General features: G+C 41.5%; 1 protein-coding gene across 1 annotated transcript in view; it reads left to right on the forward strand.

The window, feature by feature from the left end:
* smpd3 (sphingomyelin phosphodiesterase 3) overlaps positions 1–24622 on the forward strand; it is a gene marked incomplete at both ends in the record, with an annotated part of 46835 nt that overhangs the window by 11184 nt on the left and 11029 nt on the right. The window contains one exon of the mRNA XM_079163342.1: positions 17616–17691. Within this exon, the coding sequence (XP_079019468.1) occupies positions 17616–17691 (76 nt within the window). The remainder of the gene's footprint in view (positions 1–17615; positions 17692–24622) is intronic.

Raw genomic sequence — 24622 nt, forward strand, 5'->3', positions numbered from 1 at the left:
ACGAACTACTCCTAGGGACTTTGTCAGATCCACTTCAAATTTTGTCCGTATTATCTAAATACTGTTGCAATTAAAACTTACTAAAAGTTTTACGTTTGCTGGAATGGCGTAGCCGTGGCATGGCGGCTATTTTAAGTGATTCGCCGTTAAATAAGCTGATGTAACTCCACTGGACTTGCTCAAATCTGTCCCAAACTTGCCATACTTAATAATAGTCATGGCCTGAGGATGTCTATGAGCCAATTTCCACTTAAAGTCATAGTGCCACCTACTGGCAACAGGAAGACAGCGTTATGTGACACACTGAATTGGATTTACACGATGTGGTCTATACTTGATATAGAGCAACATAATGCATGTTTGCGCGTGTTCTCTAGCGCCACATAGTGGATACAGGAACTGGTGAAATATTTGCGTTACATAATTTCCAGTGTCACACAGTCCAAGCATTAAAAATACGTCTACCTTGTGGGCTCGCTGTCTGATGGTCGCAGATATTTATGGCCGCTTCTGCCGGCATCCCGCCAATACCCCCGACATGCGGGAGGATGCGAGGGCCCGTACATCGCTGCTTGCAGCTTTAATTATATATATTTTTTAAACTGTGCCAGTTGGATACAGTACAGCTACCAACAGACTGTTGGGGATGGACAAGACTTGTACAAGTCTATATTCCCATTAACTGGCCCCAGATTCTCCATTCTCTTCATTAGGTATACCAACAAAAAGTAATGTGCCGTAAATTGTAGGTATTCCTGAAATCAATACATATGTTGTGCACGTAAGCATGAACAAGGTATAAGACCCCAAAAGCCCACATAGGGCCAGAGGAGATGGGTGAGTCCAACTGTTCCTTCCCTGTGTGAAAAGAGAAGTCAACCTTGTTGTAATTGTCACCCAACTTGGGTACTTCTGTTACGGCACCTCCATAGATATTTAACCAAATTACGATATTTTCCTAAACCTAACCAAGCAATTTGTATGCCGAAAGGCAACTGAGTTGTTTCCTGTGGAGAAGGGATTTTACTTTGAAAGGACCATGTGCAGGTATTGCAGGCTTTCGAAGGAAAACTCTTCGTAAGATACGTTGTATACCAGAGCCGTATACAGTGTCACTACATCACTCCTCCACATTCCAAATATGGTAACTTCCATTCATTGGTTGCGACGGCGAACTTGCCGAACTCGAGGCTTCAAAACAGCAGTCTACAAACCAATGGGTGTTTGATGTCATGATGACTAGCTCCACTTCTTATATTACAGTCAATGCTCCCAACAGTAACCGAGGGACATCCTGTTGTGTTCCCCATTGCCTACCACTGCATAACTTATACAGTATGGAGTCCATTAGGCACTTTCAGCAGGATGACAGATCCCATGTACTGTAAATATGCCAAGACGGGATGTAGTCTTAATGCATAATGGAGGTATGTCCATGCTGGTTATACTGTGTAAGCCTAAGAAGCAGGACGGGATTGTGACATGGTTACCAGTGCACTAATGTGGGCTATGCAGAGTGATGGGCTTTGTATTTCTTCTTTGATTCATCTTTCTTTTGAAAAAGTAGCCTTTTTTCATAATAAGATAACATGCATAATTTTCCTTGGAGAGAAAAAGCAGTAGTGCCCCGAGTAAAGCTCACAAACACAACGTGCGGTGAATCAGTGATGACGGGAGAAGCGTTTATGAGTGTGTATGTCCAGTTGTTTGTGTGTATGTGTGTGTGCCCCGTGGTGAGTGTGGACAGTCTGTGAGTTCATTAATCAGCAGTGTACCGTGGCTGTCGGAAATGCGAGTCTGGATTGTATCCAGTTCCCGCTGGGACGGATCCACTCTGCAATGACGTGCACCTGTATGTGTGTGTGCAAATCTATCTGTTTGTGTCCATACATGCCCTCGCGTTATACAGTACTAGATCTAATAAAAACACACTCCATCATCACAGTTTGCACGCTGACAGTCTCCCTGTCTGCCCTGCTGCCCACTGACTGTCACTGCAGATTACGAGCCGGCGTCACAACCCCGTTTCACCACACCCTTGTCTATGAGGTCATCCCGGGTCCCCCTGACAAGATGGCTGTCAGCCAGCTGGCAGGTACGCGTTTCAATGCAAGCTGCTGACACTGCCAATTGACAGAGAAGGGAAGCAAACAATGTTAAACAAAATGATTCTCCTTACTGCCAGGAAATGCTTATTGAGAGAACCACAAGTCTCCCAATCCGCCGTGATTGGCCATGGTGAATGCTACTTTTGTGATTAAATACGTTTGTCCGTATATCTGTCTTAACGCGTCCTGCCTGATCGGATGGTGATCGGATATTTCGTGGTCAAAGAAGCGGCTGTAGAGAAAATTCTCTATAAATCCCACGTTATTTTCGCTGTGATGATTAACACATTTTCCCTATATCCCCACTATTTTTTATGCTTACTCTTCCTCCCTTCAGTATTAATAGACCTGTCTTTTATTGAAGCTAATTAGCGTAATTTCGGGAGCAGGACCACACCTCTAACACGCCTCTTCCGGTGTTCCTACAAATACCTCCCTAACCCACTCTTCCTGTCCCGTTTACGCATTCCAAACCAGGACCGAAAGCAGGTAACACAAGCTCTAACAGTCAGAACGTAAGTACTCTAACGATCACTTTACCTACCTAGCTCCCACCATGGATGCCATCGCGCTTTCCCCTTCCGACGACGAGTACGATTTCTTCAGAAGTGACCAGCAGGAACCACTCCGAAGTCCCCAGGATTCCACAAGATCGGACAACTCCAACGGCGTCTCCATGATCCAAACACCGCCTTCCTCACCAGAGAAGCAACCGAGTCCGGGAAGCACTAACAAAGTTCCTTCCAAAGTCTTCATCCAGCCCGGTTCGTCCCTTCATAACCTGCAGAACTACCACAGTTCATCTGACAATTCGTCAAAGTATTCCAGTTCACTTCCCTCATCAGCAAAAAAAAAGGGGACGAGTCCTTTCAAAATCCGAAAAACGCCACCGCAGTTCCCCGACTCCATCACCCACGAGAAGGATGTCAGCCTCCCGACCTCGTCCTAACTATTCCGGGCTCGCCACACGCAGCCAGACGCTCCGTCACCTCGCTCCGGCGAATTCACCAGAAATCCAGCCTTCACCAATCTCCAACTGGACCGTGGTAACCCTACAAAAAGCATTAAAGGAAAACGGAATCCATTTCCACCGATCGGACAAAAAGCTAAACTCTTCGATTTACTTATGTTCCAACCGCCGTGCTAGCCGCCCGGTAAACACCGGTTCACTTCCGGATGACGTCATCGCGCAAAAACAAACACATCGAGACGCCACCAATCTGGTTAAAGATACAGTACACCCAACTAACGCAACACAAAGACAGAAGAAAGATCACCTGCAAAACAAACGACAACGTTCAGACAGAGCTACAATAATCCAAATTGCATATCCTCCCAACAGGTCTCCCAACACCGGCAACAGCAGCATGCGGCATCCAGGGAATTCGATACCGGGACATCAGCACACCATGCCGTCCACCACCAGCTGCCTCTCCAGATAGCCTCAGCAGGAGCACCTTGCACCTTTAGGGCCCCTCGCTGCCAATTCACAACCACCGCAGCAGCTAGTTCTAACCAGGTTTTACGGCACCGGGATGCCAGCAGCTCTAACCGGGGTTTACGGCACCGCGATGCCAGCAGCTCTAACCGGGGTTTACAGCACCGCGATGCCAGCAGCCCTAACTGGGGCTAACGGCACCGGGATGCCAGCAGCTCTAACCGGGGTTTATGGCACCGGGATGCCAGCACCCTCCACCACCCTCTCCCAGCCACCCCAACAGCACGTCGTTAGCAGCATGTAAACGCACTATTTTCAGATTTGCCTCAATCTGTCCTCGCTCGTTACACCAGTCCCATCATCGCATTACATTACGTAACACTACTGTAGGTGACTAACAGTAACTTTCAGATAGTCACCGAGAGGCTAAGTAGGGGAGATTTAAACTTGCGGACGCGCTGGCTGTAAATGATTTTCTGATCCAGTAGTTGAGCTTTGCGTGTTTATTGTAAACAACAAACGTTGACTCTGGGATACATTGATTTGGTTAAACAATGACAATAGTGCATAACATTTGTGAGGTAGCGGTCAACAAAAAATAAGGCTCCCTCTCTCACCCCCTCTCCTTCCAATCCTGCAACTAAACCCCTGAACAGCTGATATGGCTTCCCCAACACCACGTGACTTAATTACCGGAAGTGACCAAAAAAGGTATAAATGACGTGGGCCACACCTGGCTCCTACAACTACCAACACACTCTTCCTCGCAGCACGTCGTTAGCAGATTACAACTTTAATCTCATAATTTTACCGGAGTCAAAACGACACAAACGGGATCATCCGCAAAGCACGTAAATGTACTATTCACCTGCTATGCCATCTGCCTCGACTCAAGTTCATCTCAATCCTTCCTCGCTCATTAAATCGGTGCCATCGCCGCACTAGGTAACCCCATCGATGCACCATGCTAATGCTCCAAGCATAATATACGACACTTCCTCGTAGCACATTGTTAGTGGCTTGCAACTTTAATCTCATAAATTTCAAGAAGTCAAAAATGACTCGTCTCGACTCACGTTCGATTTAATTCGTCCTCGCTCGTTCATTAAGTGCCATCACAGTAAGTAATACCATCAAGCATAGTTGAAATTCTCCGCACAATGATATAAAACAGGTCGTCGCAGCCATTTCGACTCGAAGCTCATGAACTCGCCAAAGTCAAAACACCATCCAAACATCTCTCGAGTCGACTTCGATTCGATAGGTCCCCACTCGTGTAACTCATGCCGTGGCTGCACCATGTTGCACTATAAAGTGTCATAAACTCACCAAAAATCAAAACGACATCCAAACTGAAATGGAACCGTTAATCTACCGTGCCGTTGGTCTCGAATCAAATCATTCCTCGCTCATTCAATTCGTGCCGTTGCTGCTACATAACGTATACACGTATAAATACAACCGCAGTGTGGCTACATAAACCGACACAACGTTACAGAAACGTACGCCGTCCGCAGCAATTCGTGGTCATCCCCGGACAAATTGAGAACAGTCCATTCAGTCATGCTTAAAGAGCATAGCTAAAAAGCTGTCTACAACACTCGTCGTAGATTACAAGTTTTAAACTCTTAAACACTCATTTAAGAGAACTGTTCCTGCTCATTCGTCGGTCATACAGCTTCCCATGTTCCTAGCGACTGCTCCACGGTAGCAGCGAGTGGGACGGGAACCCGGCACCGGGATGCCCGTGACCCCAGTTCTCCATTCCAAGCAGTCACATCAGCCAGACCTGGCAGGAGAACCTTAACGTTGCTAGGCTTCTGGCACTGGAACGCCAGTGCCCCAAGCTATCCACCTCCAGCAATCACATCAACCAGCCTTAGCAGGAGAATCCGTGGTCGGGCACCCGGCACAGAGATGCCAGTGCCCCCTGGCACCGAGATGCCAGGGCATCCGGCACCGAGATGCCAGTGCCCCCCGCCACTTACTTCACGCGACTACAGCAAGTCGCCCTAGCCGAGGCACCTGGCACCGGGATGCCAGTGCCCCCGGCACCGAGATGCCAGTGCCCCCCCACCACTTACTTCAAACGACCACAGCAAGTGACCCTAGCCGAGGCACCAGGACGCCAGGGGCCCCCCGGCACCGAGATGCCAGTGCCCCCCGTCTCCGACTTCCAGCAACCACAACAAGTCGCCTTAGCCGGGACACCCAGCAGTGACGCCAGTACACCCCCCGCCGCCTTGGCCAACAATGGGACCATCCACGTCCATTGAATTTCTCGGAATCACTCTCAACACCAAGTCGTTCGAGGCTTCACTACCAATCGAAAAACTCAACCGCATTAGCCTTCTAATCTCAAACTTCCTCATTACCACACGCTGCTCCAAATGCCAACTTCTTTCCCTCTTGGGTCACCTTAACTTCGCCCTAAGCATCGTCCCCCAAGGGAGATCATTCGTTTTCCACCTCCTAGCAATAGCCGCATCCGTTCCATCTCTCTTGAACTCCATTTCACTGGACCGTTCAAGCCGTTCCAAACTCCGTCTCTGGCTGAACCTTCTCTCCAATTGGAACGGGATTACTTTTTTCTACAATGACAAAGTAACACACGCACACGAATTACATTTGTACACGGACGCCGCTCCTTATGTTGGTTTTGGGTGTTTCTACAACGGAAGGTGGTTCGCAGCAAAATGGCCCCCTGAGCTTGTGAGAGATTGCCTAGCAACTTCCTCCACACTCTTCGAGATCTACCCCATCATAGCTGCGGCCATTCTGTGGGGCCACGAGTGGTCTCGCAAGTCCATCCTCATTCACTCCGACAACCTCCCAGTAGTTGACACAATCAACAAAGGACACTCCAACACGCCTTCCGTCATGCCATTCATTCGGCGTCTAACCTGGCATTCATTCACGCACAATTACCTTCTCCGTGCCGCTCATATTCCCAGGCATTCTAACACTATCGCTGACTCCCTTTCTCGTTTTGCATTTCAGAGGTTCAGAAGCTTGGCCCCTCACGCAGACATGTCCGACGCCTGTTCCTCCATATTCGGCTCTGACATTGAACTTGTAAACCTCGCCCTTCTACCACTGATCACCAGCTCACGAAACTCCATACTCAATAGCCTATCAGCATCCACCCTCTCGTCTTACTGGACAGCTTGGAAGAGCTTCCACAACTTCCACAACCAATACAACGTAACCTTCCCGTCGTTCGATCTGGTCTCCTTGACATGTTACGTCACCTTCGCGCATTCCATGATGGCTATCAAAACGCTTACTATCAAAGTTTACCTTAGTGGCATAAACTTCTTCTGCAAACTCTTAACCGGAAACCCATGCTCGGCCTCAAATCATTCCCAATTAGCCTCGCTCCTCAAAGGTCTATCAAAGAAAGAGCCCACACAAAGTCCTCGTCGCCTCCCCCTCACCTTTGACCTACTGTCCGCATGCATCATCACCATCCGTTCCAGATACAGCAATCCGCACGTTGCCTTAACCTTGGGAGCCATGTTCCCTCTGGCCTTCTTTGGTTTCCTCAGATGCTCAGAGTTTACTGCTTCAAACCTCACTTTCGATCCACGCCGCCATGCTTGCATATCTGGCTTATCTTATCTTCAGAAGACACCATGACATTCTACTTAAAGCAAACGAAAACCAACCATTCAGGCCGACCTACGCCCGTCTTTTATTTCAAGATAGTCACCACTGAGTCCATTCGAGACCCTTTCCACATACTTGCAGTTTCGAAAATGCCAGAGCCTATCACCAACGGATCCACTCTTCATCTCAGAATCCGGCGAAGTAGCTACCAGATTCTGGTTCCACCAGCACTTCCGCCACATTCTCTCCTCGCCCGGCATTTCTCCCACCTTGTACTCCGGACACTCCTTTAGAATCGGAGCCGCTACCTCAGCCTTCATCCAAATCATGGGCCGCTGGTCCTCGCAAGCATACCACCGCTATATCCGGTCAGATCTCAAAGATCTTCAAGCTGCTCAATCACATCTCAAATAATCAGGGTTTTTGGGGGTTCGTCGTGCCCGGGCGCCACGGCGGATCCTCCGACGTAGCTCCCCACAACCCATCCGACCGACGGAATCAACAAAGATGCCTCTTTCTTTCATGTATCGCAAATAAAATCGTTAAATGCATTCAGTTGATGGTGTGGTCCTTGCTAGTGAATTGAAGGATAGCAGCTAATAAAGCTACAATAATTCAATGCAAAACACATTTTCCTTTAAATTCTTCTCAGTAAAAGTCCCCAATTATTTTTGATGCTTACTTTTCCTCCCTGTAGAATTTGTCGACTTGTTTATATTGAAGGATAGCAGTAAACAGAGCTAATTTCTTTGAAGCAGCAAACACAGTGTTTATTGGTTTTCATTTAGTGATGACAATGCTCAATTCTCATGGCACTGGTATGTAGCATATCCAAGTAAACATTACATAATGACAAGCATAATCACAAGTGCACTATGCATCCCTAAAATTAGATATATGTATATTTATTATATAAAAAAAAAACATTTTTCCCAGCCAGTTGCAGGCTTTGATGTTCACTGCTTGCCCCTGGCCATCCACCAGACGTCTTGGCAGCCTTCCAAGGCGGCATCTTGTTGTGAACCCTCTCTCCCCCTCCGCGACCCTTTGGTCATTCTCGCTCATTACTACTCAGCACTCCGGCTCGCTTCGCCGCCAGCTGGGACGCATCTCATTAGATGCACTTCATTTGATGTACCTGATGTTCACGCTGTGTTCCTCTTCACAGCCACCAGATACTGTGTGTGTTCTTTCACATCAAACATAAACAAGGATGCTCAGTCGGAAGTCTTTGTTAAAGTGATGATCCCTGAAATTCTCAAATTTTCAATTTATTTTGTTGTGTGCACTCATCACTGTGGTGCTTTTGAACTTTCCTAGACATCACCTGTCAGACACAATATTGTGGGTGGCATTGTAATCATCTTCCATGGATTTCCTGTTGTCTTTATTGTTCTATTTTTCTTTGTCTGTTCAGCAATTCTAGCTAACCATGTTTATGAGAACTACGGTACTCAGTTCTTCTGTTTACTACAAAGACACTAATTATAAAACTTCCTGTGGCACAGTAAAAGGCTAGTAGACACCAGGAGACAGATAACATGCAAACAGTTGATTAAGGTGTGTGTATATAACTAAGATCATACACAGAGATGGGCAAAAATACATCAAAATGTATTTTGATACAAAATACAAAATACCCCCAAATAAATGATTACAACAAAATACAAAATACTGGTGCCAGAAAATGTAACAAAATACATGTATTTTGTATTTAAAATATAGGAAATACTTTTTTCTGGATTTTCCGTTTTCTCACAATGTGGTATAGCAGAGCATTCAGGTTTATATAATGTACATAAAGCTCTGGTGAACCCCACAAACAGGAAGAACAGTCACAGAATGTCAGTGTAACTTAGCAAAGCTATTGAAAGACAACTTGATTATGTATATATATATTTGTATTAATGGGACTTAACAGCCCATAAACTTTGGCTTTGTATCAACAAGAACATATTCATCACATATGACATACAAGCTCCCAATCTCCCTCTTCCTATAGCTAGCTACTCGACTGATAAGCTAACTTGCTAAACACTGGCTATGCACTAGCCTAGACAGCATGCTAGCGTCATTAGCATGTTAGCATCGATGGCTAGCTTGATATTATAACCATCACCATGTTTATACAATAGGCTATGTAGCCAGACCCAGACATAAATTATACATCAAGCTAGTTGACATCTGTCACACTCAGATACAATATTTACCTTGGCAGACAATCCGTTGAACTTGAAGATCTGAAGACTGAACTCAGTGAACTGTTTTTTGATTCGTGGAGAAAGTATTTTGAGTATTTTAAATACAAAATTACTCCACTCTGAAGTATTTTGTTACAAATTACATTCGACTTTTAATCGGCCCTATCAAATACAAATTACAAAATACTCAAAAGTATTTGAAATACGTATTTCAAATACAAGTAATAGAAATACTGCCCATCTCTGATCATACACACGAGTACACTTTTAGAAATAATAGCATTTATGGAGCAGAACATTGCATGCACGGCTTTATAACATGTCTTGAACCTACACATTAGTTTTATACCTCTTGCTGCAATTGTAAAAATGTAACTAATATCAGTTTTAAGGCTCTTGTGGCTCAAAATTCACATTGTTACGTAGAAATCTCACCTGGATTACTAAATCAAGACTTTTAAATGGTTAAGAATTGTCTTGGAACCAAAGACTGTGTTGACTTGTCTAGGTGTTACAAAATGTCTGTTTCACTGAATGAAACATTTAGTCCAACTTAATTTTTCAATATAGATTGTCTTCTGATTCTGTCATACATGTAGTGTTAGGAAATGGAAATTATTTTGACCCAAGATATCAACCATTCATTATTATTAAAACATCGGTCTAAGCAGCCTAGTATCCCCAGGAACTACCTCCATATTGGGTCCGATGCCATCGTTCAGTGCCAACTGAATAATCATAATCATACAGTATATAAGAGGGCATTTATGTGGACATTAAAATGCTTTTCATTACATTATTGAACATTTTTCGGGGCTGTGCAAAATCAGTTAATGTTTATGTTTTAGTCTGGCAGTAGGGTTGAGTAGGGTAATGTTCTAATTTCTCTGGCAATGTACGACATTGTCAGGGTCACTTTATTTATCTTTATCACTTTATTTCAGTTTGGGTTACTTTGGGGTAAAGTATCTAGTAGCACCATGATGTAAGTTTATTACAATAATGAAATTAATTTAGTACATAATAAACCCATTTTGTCAAAATTTCCCCGCAACCATCATCTGCTAATTCTACCTGTCCGGTTTATTTAGATTATGAGAAATTCAAATGCTGTTTTTCTGAAGTCAGTCTTTAGTAAATCTAACTCGGGACACAAAGACACACACACACATTCTCATTATTTCCTCGTGGATGCATTTACCTGGAGAGCAGTAGCAGGTCAGCGACATAAATCTGATTTGTCTCTTGTGGGGAAGTGACGTACTCAAAAGAGAGAGATGGGGAGAGAGAGGCAGAGATAGAATATTAATTTAAAAATGTTTCCCTAAAGGGAGAGTAAGCGCTGTCTCTGTAATTAAAGCTTTTCAGTCTCAACATTTATCCCCTCTTATAATTATGTCAAACGTGCATGGTTAAAGAGTGTGTGTGTGTGTGTGTGTGTGTGTGTGTGTGTGTGTGTACAGTTTGAATGCATTACTACGGATTAGGCTTCAAAACAGGGACACACTCAAATGTAGATTGGATAGAATTGAAATCAAGGGGTCAATAACCAAAATCCACCCCTGGCCTTTAATTACCAAAAAAAACACTATTCACTTAATTTAATTTAATTTAATTTATTTATTTAAGAGGGACCATGTATAGTTAAAACATAAATGTCACCATTCGATGCACTGTACCAGATTGTAGCTTAAGCTAATTTGCATCTGCAGTCCCTTGGCAGACTTTTGGGGGTCAACTCAATTTATTGACAGAAATTGCCTTCCTATTCAGGGCCAAAGGGATTTCAGCCTGACTCCCAATGCAAAACTTAATCAAACACTGGGCAGTACAGTACTTACAGTACACAACACATGTATCATGTTCCCTTTTCGCATGTGGCTCACTTCTGTCAGACCATCTGTTCTTCTTTCATATATACTGTTTTGGATGATAAAGTCAACTCATATTTAGTGGTGCTCATAGTTTGTTTGTGGTTTTCATGCTAAAGGGTACGATTTCTGCTCACCTCTTTAACACAAATAACGAGATTCCAGAGCTATGGATTTACTGGTCACTGGAATTAAAAACAGCGATCAGGGACCTGAAAGGCTTGCAACTTGTAAGTCTTTCAGTTTAATTTGTTAGTCCCAATGGCTTTACCCTTGACTTGGACTTACTCTCAAGGACTTATGACTTGGCTTGGATTCCTGTTGATTGGCTCAAGAATTGAACTTTGACTTCTTTTAATTGGCTTGAGAGACTCCACTTGAACTTGTTCTTGAATTTAATTGACTTGAGACTTGATATGAATATGTCTCTGTTTACTCAAACCTTGACCTGGACTTGCCTCAACTGACTCAAGAGTTGACTTGAACTTCTCGCGATTGGCTCAGAACTCTCAAATAACTTAAGATTTGACTTGAGCCTGTCTTGATTGATTAAAGACATGAACTTGTATAAACTGGTCCAAGAAATTAAATGAACATATCTCGACTGACCTGGCTTGAGCCTGTCTCAAATCTGGTCTTGATTGACTTGAGACCTGACTTGGACTATTCTCAAGTGACTCAAAAGTTTAATGGAACTTGTCTCAATTGACTCAAGACCTGACTTGAACTTTCTTGTTTGACTTGACATGGATATCTCTCAATTTACTCAAGCTTTAACTTGGACTTGTCTCAACTGACTTAAGAGTTGACTTGGACTTTCTTGTTTGAGACTTGACGTGGATATATCTCATTTTTACTCAAGCCTTGACTTGGACTTCTATCAACTGATCCAAGACTTGTATTAAATCATCTTGATTGACCTGTAACTTGTCTTGAGCTGTGATTTGAGACATGACAAAAAGATGTCTTGATTGACTCAAGACTTGACTTCAACTTGTCTTGAATGACTGAAGTCTTGATTTAAACTTGTCTCAGTTGACTTCCGACATAAGATTTACAGCAGCAAATATTGAAAAGACTGGAAAACTGTCACCCTGCTGCTTTCTGCTACCCGTCTGTCATCACAACAATTTCATTGCTTGGTTTTCAAGTGAAGCGATCAAACCCATGCAAATAATGCGTGGTGAAATCTCAGCTCACTCCTCATCTGATGGTCAGGTTAAGGTAATTAGTTACAGCAGCCTTCGAGGTTTCATAATCAGGCTTTCATAACTCGGCCGGTTTGGTTGGCTTCCAGTGTGAAATCGCCTCGCAGCTCATTTCAGTTCCGCTCAGTTCTATCTCAATGCCCTGTAATCAGAGGAAGTCTTTGGAAGATTCAGCATCTCATATCCTGCATTCTGACTCATTTGCTGTTTTATTTCCAAAGAAATGCAATTCATTTCATTTCATATTATTTGTACTCATACAGGGCAGAAGAGTAAAAAAATCCTCAATCCTTAATTTCGGAATAAATAGTTTCAGGTCAAGCTCTCCTCCGTCACTACACAGAACTCCAGTTAGCGTTCATCTAAACTTCATCGTCTGCACAGACCACAGACAATGTAAACACATTGAAAGTCCACTCGTTTTTTGTATGCGTGAGTGCGTACACACACACATATACAGTATATACACACATAAGAATCCCCTCAGGTCTCTCTTGTCAGTTTCAGGGTGCACACATTTATTGAAGCATAGATAAGCCCCTGAAATATTAATAGAGAGAGTGGAACAGAGGAGAAGGAGGGAGAGAGGAAGCAACGGAAAGGGAAAGAATTAGGACAGAGGTAAAGAGACCGGGGGGAGATAAATATTATATATTTATATGTATATATAAAAATGTCAAATCATTCCATTAAATATGGATTACTAAAGCTGCAATCGCCATTATGTATGGAAATATGGAACATAATGTATACACTACAGGTTTTTGGTGTCTGCCTGGGTCAGCTGTTCTCTGCAAACCAACACAGCCTCACACATTTTCATTGACTCACATCATACGCAACATTATTAGAAACGGTAATGTACCATCTGATGAGTGCATTTAACCAAATGGGACGAGTCCTTTTCTACTATTTTAGCCCACCCATTGTCCCTAAACATTCATTCCATTAGGAGAAATTGAATTAGTGCCCCAATCTTTGCTTTAACGTGTATTTACTCTATTTCTGTCCACAATATGAGCATTGTGTTTTGTATCATAGTCAAGCTAATTAGGCGAATGCTTTATAGCAGCTTTTAGGATTTTCACAGACCCCAAGCCAAAACAGCCATCCCATTATTGGGCATCAGTCTCCATATGTCTAAATGAAAGTCCTCTCCTCGATGGGGTAGCTTGGCTAATTCACCAGAGAGATAAATGCTGACTTCTCTCTTCATTGCAGAAGACATTAACTGATCGTAAATTACTCAAATCGATTTGACTAAATGCGAGAGTCGCACAGCAAAGGTGTTTTCCAAGTCCCTGTGAAAGAAGTCAGTTGAGGTAACACATGGGTGGATTGTGAGACAATGGGCCCCTGGGCACATATATGCAAAGGCCCCACCACCAAAACACTTAAAACTTTTTCTGTTGTGGTTTTTTGTCTCTTTGCTGCTATTTTGCATCTGTTTGTAATTTGTTTGATCTCTTTGTAGTCCTTTTGTGTCTCTTTGTAGTCCTTTTGTGTCTCTTTGTAGTCCTTTTGTGTCTCTTTGCAGTCCTTTCATGTTTCTCTGTGTCCATTTTGAGTCTCTTCCTGGTTGGTACGTGTCTCTTTGAGTGACATTTTCCCGGTGAAGGCCAGGGGTCCCCTGACACAAGAAGGAATATCAACAGTGATCACAGTGGAGCAATTAGCTAATTTTGATAACTGGAGGTCCGCAGAGCCTTTTTTAGTCAACCTTAGTGTCTGTGATTCAGATCAGAAACTAATAAATAACGAATAACATCATTATGATCTCATAGGCATACCAACCAATCAAGTACACTAAGCTTTGTCTGAGAGGAGGCCCACAGTCTCAGACATTGAAAACCCCATTTTGCTACTTTGCAGTTCACTTTTTGACCTATTGAATCGTGCATACAATTACATACCATATTTAAAATAAAATATGTGAATACAATGGACATTTGGGGCTCTTTCGCTTTGCTTTCCCTTTAAATAGGTTGTTTGGGTCAGCAACTTGGTTAAGCTTTCATTAACTGGATAAACACCAAATTACTATTGTGCTGCAACTGGCTTAGTCTTTTTTATAGAAACTTTTTGCAGTGTGGATTGGTAATAAATCATGCTTATTCTATTCTATGAATTGTGAGAACAGTTTACCTCGTCCAACACTCCTGTCCAACAGGGTGTATTGTGTCTTGTTATAGATCTGCTCCACCCAAACGCCTTCAAACTAACAACCCCCACGATCACCGTCTCTCTTTCTTTGCCACCCTTTATTCCTCCTCCTCGTCCTCTGTCTGCGTCCACCCACCGGCCCTTCAGAGCTGCCAGCCTCCACCGTCCTCCATGCCTCGTTTCTGTGTAGCTGAGGGACCTCACTCAACACCGATGCGCTAAAGGTGTCTGATTAAAAGTCGAGTGGCGTTCAATTCATCGCAGCTTTGCTCACTCTCTGCAGCTGAGGGAACGGAGAAATTGAGGTTGTGAGGAAGTACTGAAAAATACATAAAGCTTACAAGGACATGGAGGGGTAAAATCTTCAGCTCTGTGTTTAGCTCACGCACATCATTTCAGAATGTACACTCCAAAATAAATGGCATGCATTTTTAGCTACTCTCGCTTCACTTTTGTTAACAGGACTACTTTTCCCTGCCAGTGTAAACTCATTTCAATACATCTTCATTTCTTTCTTTAAATGCAGCATCGTTTGAAAAAGCTGGCAATGATGGATGAATACCAGACGTTGTTGCAGATGGCTTGAGACTTGTATCTCCATTTTGCCTTTTGTTTACAGTGATCAATAGGTGACATTTTTTTCCTCCCTGGCGGAGCATTCATACTGCAGCATGAAATATCAACACTGCAAATGTCACAGGGGGACCTAACTATCTTTTCTGCTTTCAAATAGTAGTCAACATCATTTTATGTCGGAAATACAATAGAGATGTACCATTCTTTCCTTCCCAACACGGATTCTGAAACCTGAACTTGTGTATTGGCTGATACGGAGTACTGATCAGTGCATTAAAAACAAAAAAGTTTGAAAGGTCATAATTCTCATATCTATTTCAGTCGCTGTGACAACATATCCTTCAAACAACTTGATTTGTTTTATTATATAAGTTTCACGCCAACACTACATTTGACAAGTTTTCATGAGAACACATCATGATACGTCATGATTTACCTTTGTCCAATGCTACTTTTTACTCAATAGAACATAAACGCATCATAATGCAACTCAATACAACCTCCGTTAATGTTAGCTGTTAGGTCCGTTATTTAGTCAAGCAGGACTGATCTGCCATCGGCTGCTAACAGCTAATGCTAGCAAACTTTGTTGTTCACAATGTAGCGTCGGGTAGCGAGTGACACATGTTCCTTTGTAGAGTAAATGAGCAAATTATAATTATAATAATATAATTACAACACAACAATATAATTATAATGGTATGATAACGTGAAATCAGATCGGTGCATAGACTCGTGGACTCGCTGATACCTAATCATTTTTTGCTGTATCAGAGGTATTTCTGACTCTGGTGTCGAAACAACTCTAAAATACAATGCTACTTTTTTCTGAACTGCTGACAGGATGTTGGATGCTGATCAGTTGAGACAACAGGGCTTACTCAAGACAGTGGGTTTCCAGCAATGCTCGCCGTGTCTTGCCTTTTTTTAGATGTCAGTCAACTGCAGTGAAATACATGCTAATGTCCCAACTGCAGCCTGCAATCAGCGATCAGAGCACAATCAGTGCAGAGGAAAAGGAGAATTTCTTTTTTAAATTCCATACATTTTAAATATGTACACGGGGACACAAGATTTTTTTTCAAAAGGCTACATTCCAAAAAATTTAGATCAAATTTTTGTTCTTAGTCATGTTTACATATTGTTAAAATATTGTATGGTTTTGTTTTGTTTTCCTGGACTTTTTACATGATCCACTTGTTGTTTTCTCCGTATTCTCATATTCTATCTAATATGTTTTTTTCAGATATGATACTGTGTAGTCTTCGCGGAAGCACACTGGAGCCAGCAAAAAAAAGAACTAATTGGAGACAATATTTCAATGTCTCAATTATCACAAAAGCTCCCATAATTTCAAGATTCCTATCTCGGAATTTGTAGGAGATCTCATAATTCAAAGAAAAGGATCTGATATTTGGATCTCGTAATCCCAAGCAAACTATTTCATAGTTATGAAAAAAGAATCTTGTAATAATGGGACCCTTATCTCATAATTATTAAGTAACTATCACAGTATGTGTATCTTACCATTGAGTAATAGATCTTATAATTATGGGATATGACTTGCGCAATTCCAAAATTCTTGTCACGCAATCATGAAATTACCACTAAATTTCATAATTATGAGCTCTTTTTCATATGATATCTCATAATCTTTACAATTATCTAATAAATATGAGACACAAACGACACCCACATGTCACTCAAAGTGGCCACTCCCTCAATTATGCCTAACTTTAATTATAATCTAAAAGGGTTAATTATATACAAACCAGAGAACAGGAAACAGGATTACCAGGAGGGCAATCCAAATATTTGAACAAATAACAACGAAGAAGGAAATATTAAAACGCCTTTATTATAGTGGCTAAATAATAATAAAAAAGACAAAATAATACCACTCTATTTCTTCATCAAGGCATTTAACAAAAACAATTCAAATTAATTATTTGTTAAAATATAGAACTTGAGGAAACGTGCTTAGGTACTTTCCACCACTGTTTATGAGGTAACGTAATATTACATGATTATTACAGTGTAGAGATGCCATCATCGCGATGGACCTGGTTAATATTAGATAATTGTCTTGTAATAATAAGCTGTTATGATACAGACGTCATAATTGTATTACATAATTACTTCTCTGCATGCAATTTGTTTCTATGTATTCTCATATGCTGCATAATTTTCATTCATGTTCTTCCCCTACTGCAGCTGTTATGTAACGCACCCCAACAGCTGCAGTTTAACGACTGCTGTAATGACTGTAATCTCCCCAGGGGGATCAATAAAGTTCCACCTTGGTCTTGTGTTATCTAATTGGTGGCGTTGCTACCTGCCGGGCTTAACGCATGCAGACACTTGCTCAGAGGGCTTTTGATGTTGCCTGTTTGAACTCGGCGGAGTAACACGTGTCACGTTTGCCTCTGGTTTCCCTACAGGTTCACGTAGGCACCTCCCATCAGGAGCAGAGGGTTGTGGGATACCTCACTTGTACGCACCTCCATGCCATAGAAGGTACAGTTGCATGTTGTCCAAACTATCTCTCTTTCTGTCTCATTCTGTCTCATTCTGTCCCCCAGACACACACGCACATGAATATATTTATACACATGAATATATTTATATGATTTCCAGAGCATTGCCTTTCTCTTTTCAAGGCTGCTTTGCACTCGGAGAACATCTTAGCTCTGTGTGTGTCTTTGTGATTGTCTCTCTCTAGATAATACAACCATCCAACTTCACACACAGCCCTGTATATGTGTGTGTGTTCGTATGTCCAGATAGCTAGATAAATGGGTGCATCAAAACCTCTGCGTGTCTCCTCCTGCTGTTCCCATGGCGACCGACTCAAGCTGTTTACAGCGTCACAGTCCTTTTTAGAGCTTCCGGTCGATGCCTCCCTCATTTTTAACCAAAGACACATCCCCCCGCCCCCCCCCCCCCTTTGGCCTACTATTCTGGGCTCCTTCTACGCCTAGGCCTAAATATAGCAGCGCCAGGGCTGTTTCTAAAGATACATCAAACATAGAGCCTTGGGGGTTGGGGGGGTAAAGAGGGAAAACTGGGAGGAAAAAACGGGGGAGGAGAACAGAGACCTGATTCTTTTCTGAGAGGAAAGAGATGTGTATATTCGTAATCTTTCCAGCTTGAAGGCCAAGATGCACGATGCAGTGTGATCGACTAGATACACAGAACAAATACTGAGCTTAATACTACACTGACTGTGGTAAACCTCTTTTGTTTGATTTGCAATAGCAGTGTGTCAGACCTTTCTATATATATATATATATATATTTGTGTGCTGTTCTTCTCCCACGCGCCTGTTATGATGACAGCTTCTCAGTTGTGTAAAATCTCTCTACGCTGAGTACGCTAGTAGAGTCAGCATTTGCAGTAGTGAGGTTTTTCATCGACATGCGTTCTACTCTGGTTTTTCCTTTTTTCCTCACGTTAAAGGTTTTTTTGGGGGGGAGTTCTTCCTGTTCTGATGTGAGGGTCGTTGGACAGAGGATGTCGTATTCTGTACAGATTGTAAAGCACTCTGAGGCAAATTTGTGATTTAGAGCTATACAAATACATTTTATTTTTATACTATTAAAAATAAAAAAATGTCATTCAGGGTGTGTCTATGGATATGAATTGTATAGAAGCCTATGAGAAAATAACTCTACTTCTCTCTTGATTTATTACCTCAGTAAACATTGTAAACATGAGTTTATGGTCTCAATCTCTAGTTTCAAGTCTTCTTCAATACAGCATGATGTTCATTTAGTAAATGATGGTCCATTTAGAGTCAAACAGACCATAAACCAGAGTATGCTTTAGGCGTGGCTAACTTGTGATTGCCAGGAAACTAACGGCGTCACTCCTCCTCAGTCCAAATATGGTCACTTCCGCTCACTGGCAAAAAAAACAAGATGGCGATGGCCAAAATGCCAAATTCAAGGCTTCAAAACCACAATCCACAAACCAATGAGTGACATCACGGAAATTACTTCCACTTATATACTTATATAAAACCTATGGCTTAACAGGTTTTTTGTATTAGAATTTGTCTTGCACCCGAGAGCTCCCCAATTGGGGGGCTAGGGGTGGGGGCGAAGACAACACACATGTAGTACAAATCACTTCTGACAATGAATGAAATGATGTTTTAAAATATTTCAAAAACCTACATGACGAAGAAATTCTGATAAAATGGACCATGTAACCTATTTTAATCACTCAAAAACATATATATAGACAAAGTACTTCAAGATACTACAAGTACTACCACAATTTCACCTATTTTTTGCCAGGAGAAGGCGAGCAATGTTCACCGTTATCCAGTGGCGGGCCGTGCATTTCATACCTGGACCTTCACTGCTGAAATACCACCTTATAACCACATGATGGCGCCACAGCTCCGGTTATTATTCCTTTCTTGGGCTGTAACTATATAACGTTACGTATTTGTATTAAATCGTTCGGTACGAGGCTTACAAACCGAACAATACGTTTGAATAATACTAGTGCATTTGGAAAATGCAGAAGCTTAAATTGTAGGAAATGTAATGTTTCCTGCGCTCACTAGGAGACAGCGGTCTGTGTGACCTCTGAACCGGAAACAAAAAGAACCACAACAAAAAACAGCCGAGTCTCCGCAAGTGTTCCGGGAGCCTAGGCTAACTAGCTTAACGGAAAAACAACAGCAGCAACACGTATTCTGCTACACACTCAAGGGCCATTCAGATATTAGATGTAAAAAAACAACCAGTTACTTACCAAATGCTGATCACATCCTCTTTTTTTTTTTTGTCAAAGAGTTTAATCCCACGGTTAAATCCCAACTCACAAATCCGTTTCTCCACCTTCAGCCATTGAGTGTTAAAAAACAAAGCTAGGTAAAAAAAAATTAAAATCTACACCAAGCAAAATGCTAAAAATATCATAATTTCATCCATATCTTTCAATTTGAACTCTCACTACTCGACTAAGCCTCTGCTGTAAGTTTCGTTTCACAATAGTCACGTGCTCGCCCACTGACCAATCACAGCACAGAATCTCACTGCAGCGCTGCTGCTAATGCTGACGTAGCTGTACGCCTGCAGGCCGCTCTGGCTAAGAATGTCAAACTAAAGATCTGATTGGTTGAACACTATGCCAATCAACAATATCGTCCCCATTCACTTAACCTGCACTTGGAGGCACTGGTGAGTCTGCAGGCCTGGGGCCTCTCTTCTTACCTAGAGACTAGAGGTGAAATCTGATTTATAAAAAGCGGATAAAAGCTCTACTTAAAACAAGCTGCACTGAAGCAGAGCAACTGAGGAAGACAGTAGCTGTGCAATGAGAACATAAGATAATGGGGAAAATATTTTTATAAATTATGATACATGTAGTGTATTTAACAAAAATTATTAAATTATAAAATAGCTATAACTTTGTGATTCTGTTTAGGCCAGCAGAGAAGGCTTTGCAGGCCCTGAGGGCCCACCACTGCCGTTATCACCGTTACCGATCCCAGGCACGACCTACGGCACTTTCACACACACACCGCATATCCAAGAGCAAGAGGGCAAGACACTGAATCGAACCATATCTTCCGAATTCTTCTACTTCAAACCATTACAAAGTTATAATTATTCTTCCGCAGATCAACACAGAGCCCATCATCATGAAAATTGAAACGCTCCTTACCTTTTAGATGTTTTCTGGAAGAAAATCGCCCCCAAAAAAATGTAATCCTTTTCCTCATATGCAGCTGCTTTCTGTCCTCCGTTCTTTGAAAAAACTGAGTCTCTACGAGCTTCTATGACGAATGAGTAATAATTTCAGTTTTGGCCAATGGGTTTGACCCATGGGGGTGGACCACGGTTTTAGATTATTTTATTGGCTTAAAATTCTGTCAAACAACTCAAAGAACGTATCACTACATTCCCCAGACTCACAGGCTTTGGTAAGGTTCAATTGCATTCAGTAAAACTGAAATTCAGACGAAAATGAGCCATGTTTACATGGCCCAGGCTCTCAAAATGATGCCAAACTGCTGTATTAGATAGATTGAACACTATTAGTGATAAAAGAAGTGAAATATATAGTTATATAGTATATAAAAGTACAATAAAACAGTTATATGTGCGCCTTCCAAAATCAGAATTGACGTTGGCTGACCTCAGCTGACCTGTACACCGGCCTTGATTTCTCAGGCATAATTCATTTATCAAAGCCAATTTTTTTTTAAAAGGACTGCTGACGTGTTGTGATATGATTTTGGAGAGGCCATTTAGGCCTTCATTTGCATCATTTCAAATCAATAAAAGTGCTTCTTAGGCGGAAAAAAAAGGCGAACCTGAACATTTTCAATTTGAGCTGTGTGTAACATTCGTTTCAGCATTTACCAGTAACATATACAATGATATGTACACATCTTAACAAAGCTCACATTTATTTGTGTTATTATGCCATTTAAATTATTCAAATAGACCTTGTAGTTAGAGATTTACACTCTCTTGAGTATGGGTATGACATTTTCGAGCAGAGGTCTCAAAATAGGCCTAGGGTTTAAGAGGGATTTCACAAAAGCAAGCAAAATAAATAAACAATATAACATTTTAAAGACCAAACAGGGGCAGACTGAAAAATGTTGCACCTACCTTTTTACAATACATAGCAATACAATGTTCATGAACAATTTTATTTTTGTTCATTCAATTATTTTCAACATATTTTTGTATGTGTTTCACACAACTGAATTAAATTCTTTAGAGGCCTCAGACTGCATTGCCATTTCATTTCACCTCATTATTCATCTTTATTATTCAGGCACCACCAGAAGACAAACATGATTTGTTTCTATACTAGTTATGATCTTCATTTAGCTTGACAGGTGTTCCACATGGGTCTTAAAAGTGAGTCTGGTATCCAGCCAGAGTCCCAAGTATTTATAATATTCAATAGTGTCAATTTCACAATGCCAGATTAACAGAAGAGCCGGTGGCATATAAAACAGTATCATCTGCATAAAACTGTACATTGCAATTTGGAGTGGCAGAGATGATATTGTTCATACTGTGAATAAAAGAGGACCAAGAATTATGGAGTGAAATTGATCTCAAAGTGGTCACAAATGTGCATTGATGAACTACAAATGAAAAGTAAGATTCACAAATATGGACAATGGTTTGTGCATAGTTGGGGTTATCGCAAATAATAACACATGTAAAACAGTTATACAAATCACAACCTGAATAATTATTAGTATTTTACGAACAGATATTGAAATACATCTTCACAGATCTGATAATTGTTCGACTTCAAAAGAAGCTTCCAGTCTATACTAAATATATATGAAATATTCTTTTGTATTTATTAACAGTTGTATTTATTGTTAAAAGCATGCATACGGAACGCCTAATGCGCATGAATCAGGTTACATTTGTGTGCGGATCCCCAACTGCATGCTGTGTTTATTTGCTAGTGGAAAACTGGGACATCAGGGCTTTCGGTGAAACTGTGTGTAATTTCAAAGTGTGAAACATTTTTTCTAGATAGACAGCATAGCTCGTCATACCCTGATTAGAACACATACATTTACCAACTATATACTCAATTATATTATACAGTTCCAGCTAGTGTTGAAGTGAAACATCACAATTTGATTGAACTTGGCCAAGTTCCCCACCGGTATTTAACACTTTGTCCGCCACTTCCTGATTGTAAACCCAGAAAATCACTAAATGTATGACTTTAAAAAGATTGTATTGATGTAACATGTAACACGTTTTATAGTTCTGAGAGCAACGACAGGTAACATCCTCCAAAGTCCGACAAAAGAAGGCAACATTGCTTGTTTGAATTCGGAGAAGAAGACTGTTATGCCATATTTGATGGTTGGTGACTGAATAACAAATCATGCTTATCAATTTTGTTCTCTATTAGAATAGGATTTTTGTTGAGTTACAAATATATAATTTAATACATTATTCACCTCTAAATAAACCTCATGTGTGAGGAAAACTTGCCTGGTAAACTTGGATAAGTTTTCACTAAAACAAACACACACATACACAGGCGAATGTACAGCAAACATGCCCCCGCAACCCCCAGCTCCATCTATCTCTAAGTGATCCAGGAATACAAAAAAGAAAAAGACACATTTCATTTCACATGAACTCGAGCCGGAGCTGAGAGTAATCAAAGCCAGAGCCACCTACTCACCCAGCAATATCTTGACACCTCTTTGTTTCTTACACTCTCCTCTATTCAGCTGTTATTTCTCTCTCACACGCTCTCACCAACCTCCTCCCTTCTCTCTCCAACTCTCCAATTTATCAGATTTACTGGCAGGGCTGGACCGAAGAGGACACTGCCAAAGCAAAATAGCACCATGAGCAACTTGATATTATGCCACTAATATTAGTAACATAAAAGATGAGCCTAATGGCTTAGTAAAGAGCTGTCACTAAGTGAAGAAACAAAAATTGTCAGTAAAGTCAGGAACGATCTTGTGCAGTTTGTACTTATAGCATGTGACAGTACACCACTTATACATGCAAATTATGCGCAGTAAACAATGATAGCCAACATATTATGAAACTTAGCAATTAGTTCTTGGTGAAAAAGACATCATAAACCAATATATCTCAACTGATAAATTAACACCTCATCTTTATTTCACAGAATATCCCCATTCCTATAAGTGATGTCACTGTAATGCATAGTAAATCTACATTAATTGTTTGGTTTTTTTGCCACTTGAGGACAACACGCTGGAAACACGGCGTAAACATTATCTCTTTATAAAGTTGTTATTTACTCCTCAAGACTTAAGTCTTTGCGGAGATTGTGCGTTCGCTCGTGTGTGTATGTGTCTGTCCACGGCTAATCTTGCATACTGCTGGGCCCATCAGCCTCATGTTTTTTGTGTTCATTTATGACTGTACGCTTAAGGACCTCTTGTGGTTGAGGTTGTTCACACTTTTTAAAAAGCATATTTATGGCTTGTTTTTCACCATCATTGACTGCTGCCTCCTCATTCCGCTTAACTAGCCAGTACAGGCTGCAAGTGATCCACAACTGCAGCGCAAAAAGCATTTTTCAACAATCTGCCAGACTAAAAAGCAAGTCTTAACTAGTCTGTTATAGGACACATGTTGGCCTTTGTTGAAGCTCAAAAACTGGCATCCATTGACAAGGTTGGTCTAATTTTGAACCGGAGCATCTGCAGATCAATTCCAAACCCAATATGTTATTATCCACTAAAGTCAGGCTCAATTCGAGATGAATAAATCCCTGTTTTTGTTATCCTTGCCACCATCTTGACAATAATGGGACAGGGAGGGACAATTAGGTGAGAATCAACTATTTTTTGTTTGGGAGAGGAGCGGGGGGGGACACAAGGTGGATATCTGCACGCTACTGAGTGCACTTTTCTAGTTTATTATTATCAGCCCTCCCTCCTAAA

Source organism: Pholis gunnellus (genome assembly GCF_910591455.1).
Source record: "Pholis gunnellus genome assembly, chromosome: 7".
In the NCBI taxonomy this organism is placed as follows: domain Eukaryota; kingdom Metazoa; phylum Chordata; class Actinopteri; order Perciformes; family Pholidae; genus Pholis; species Pholis gunnellus.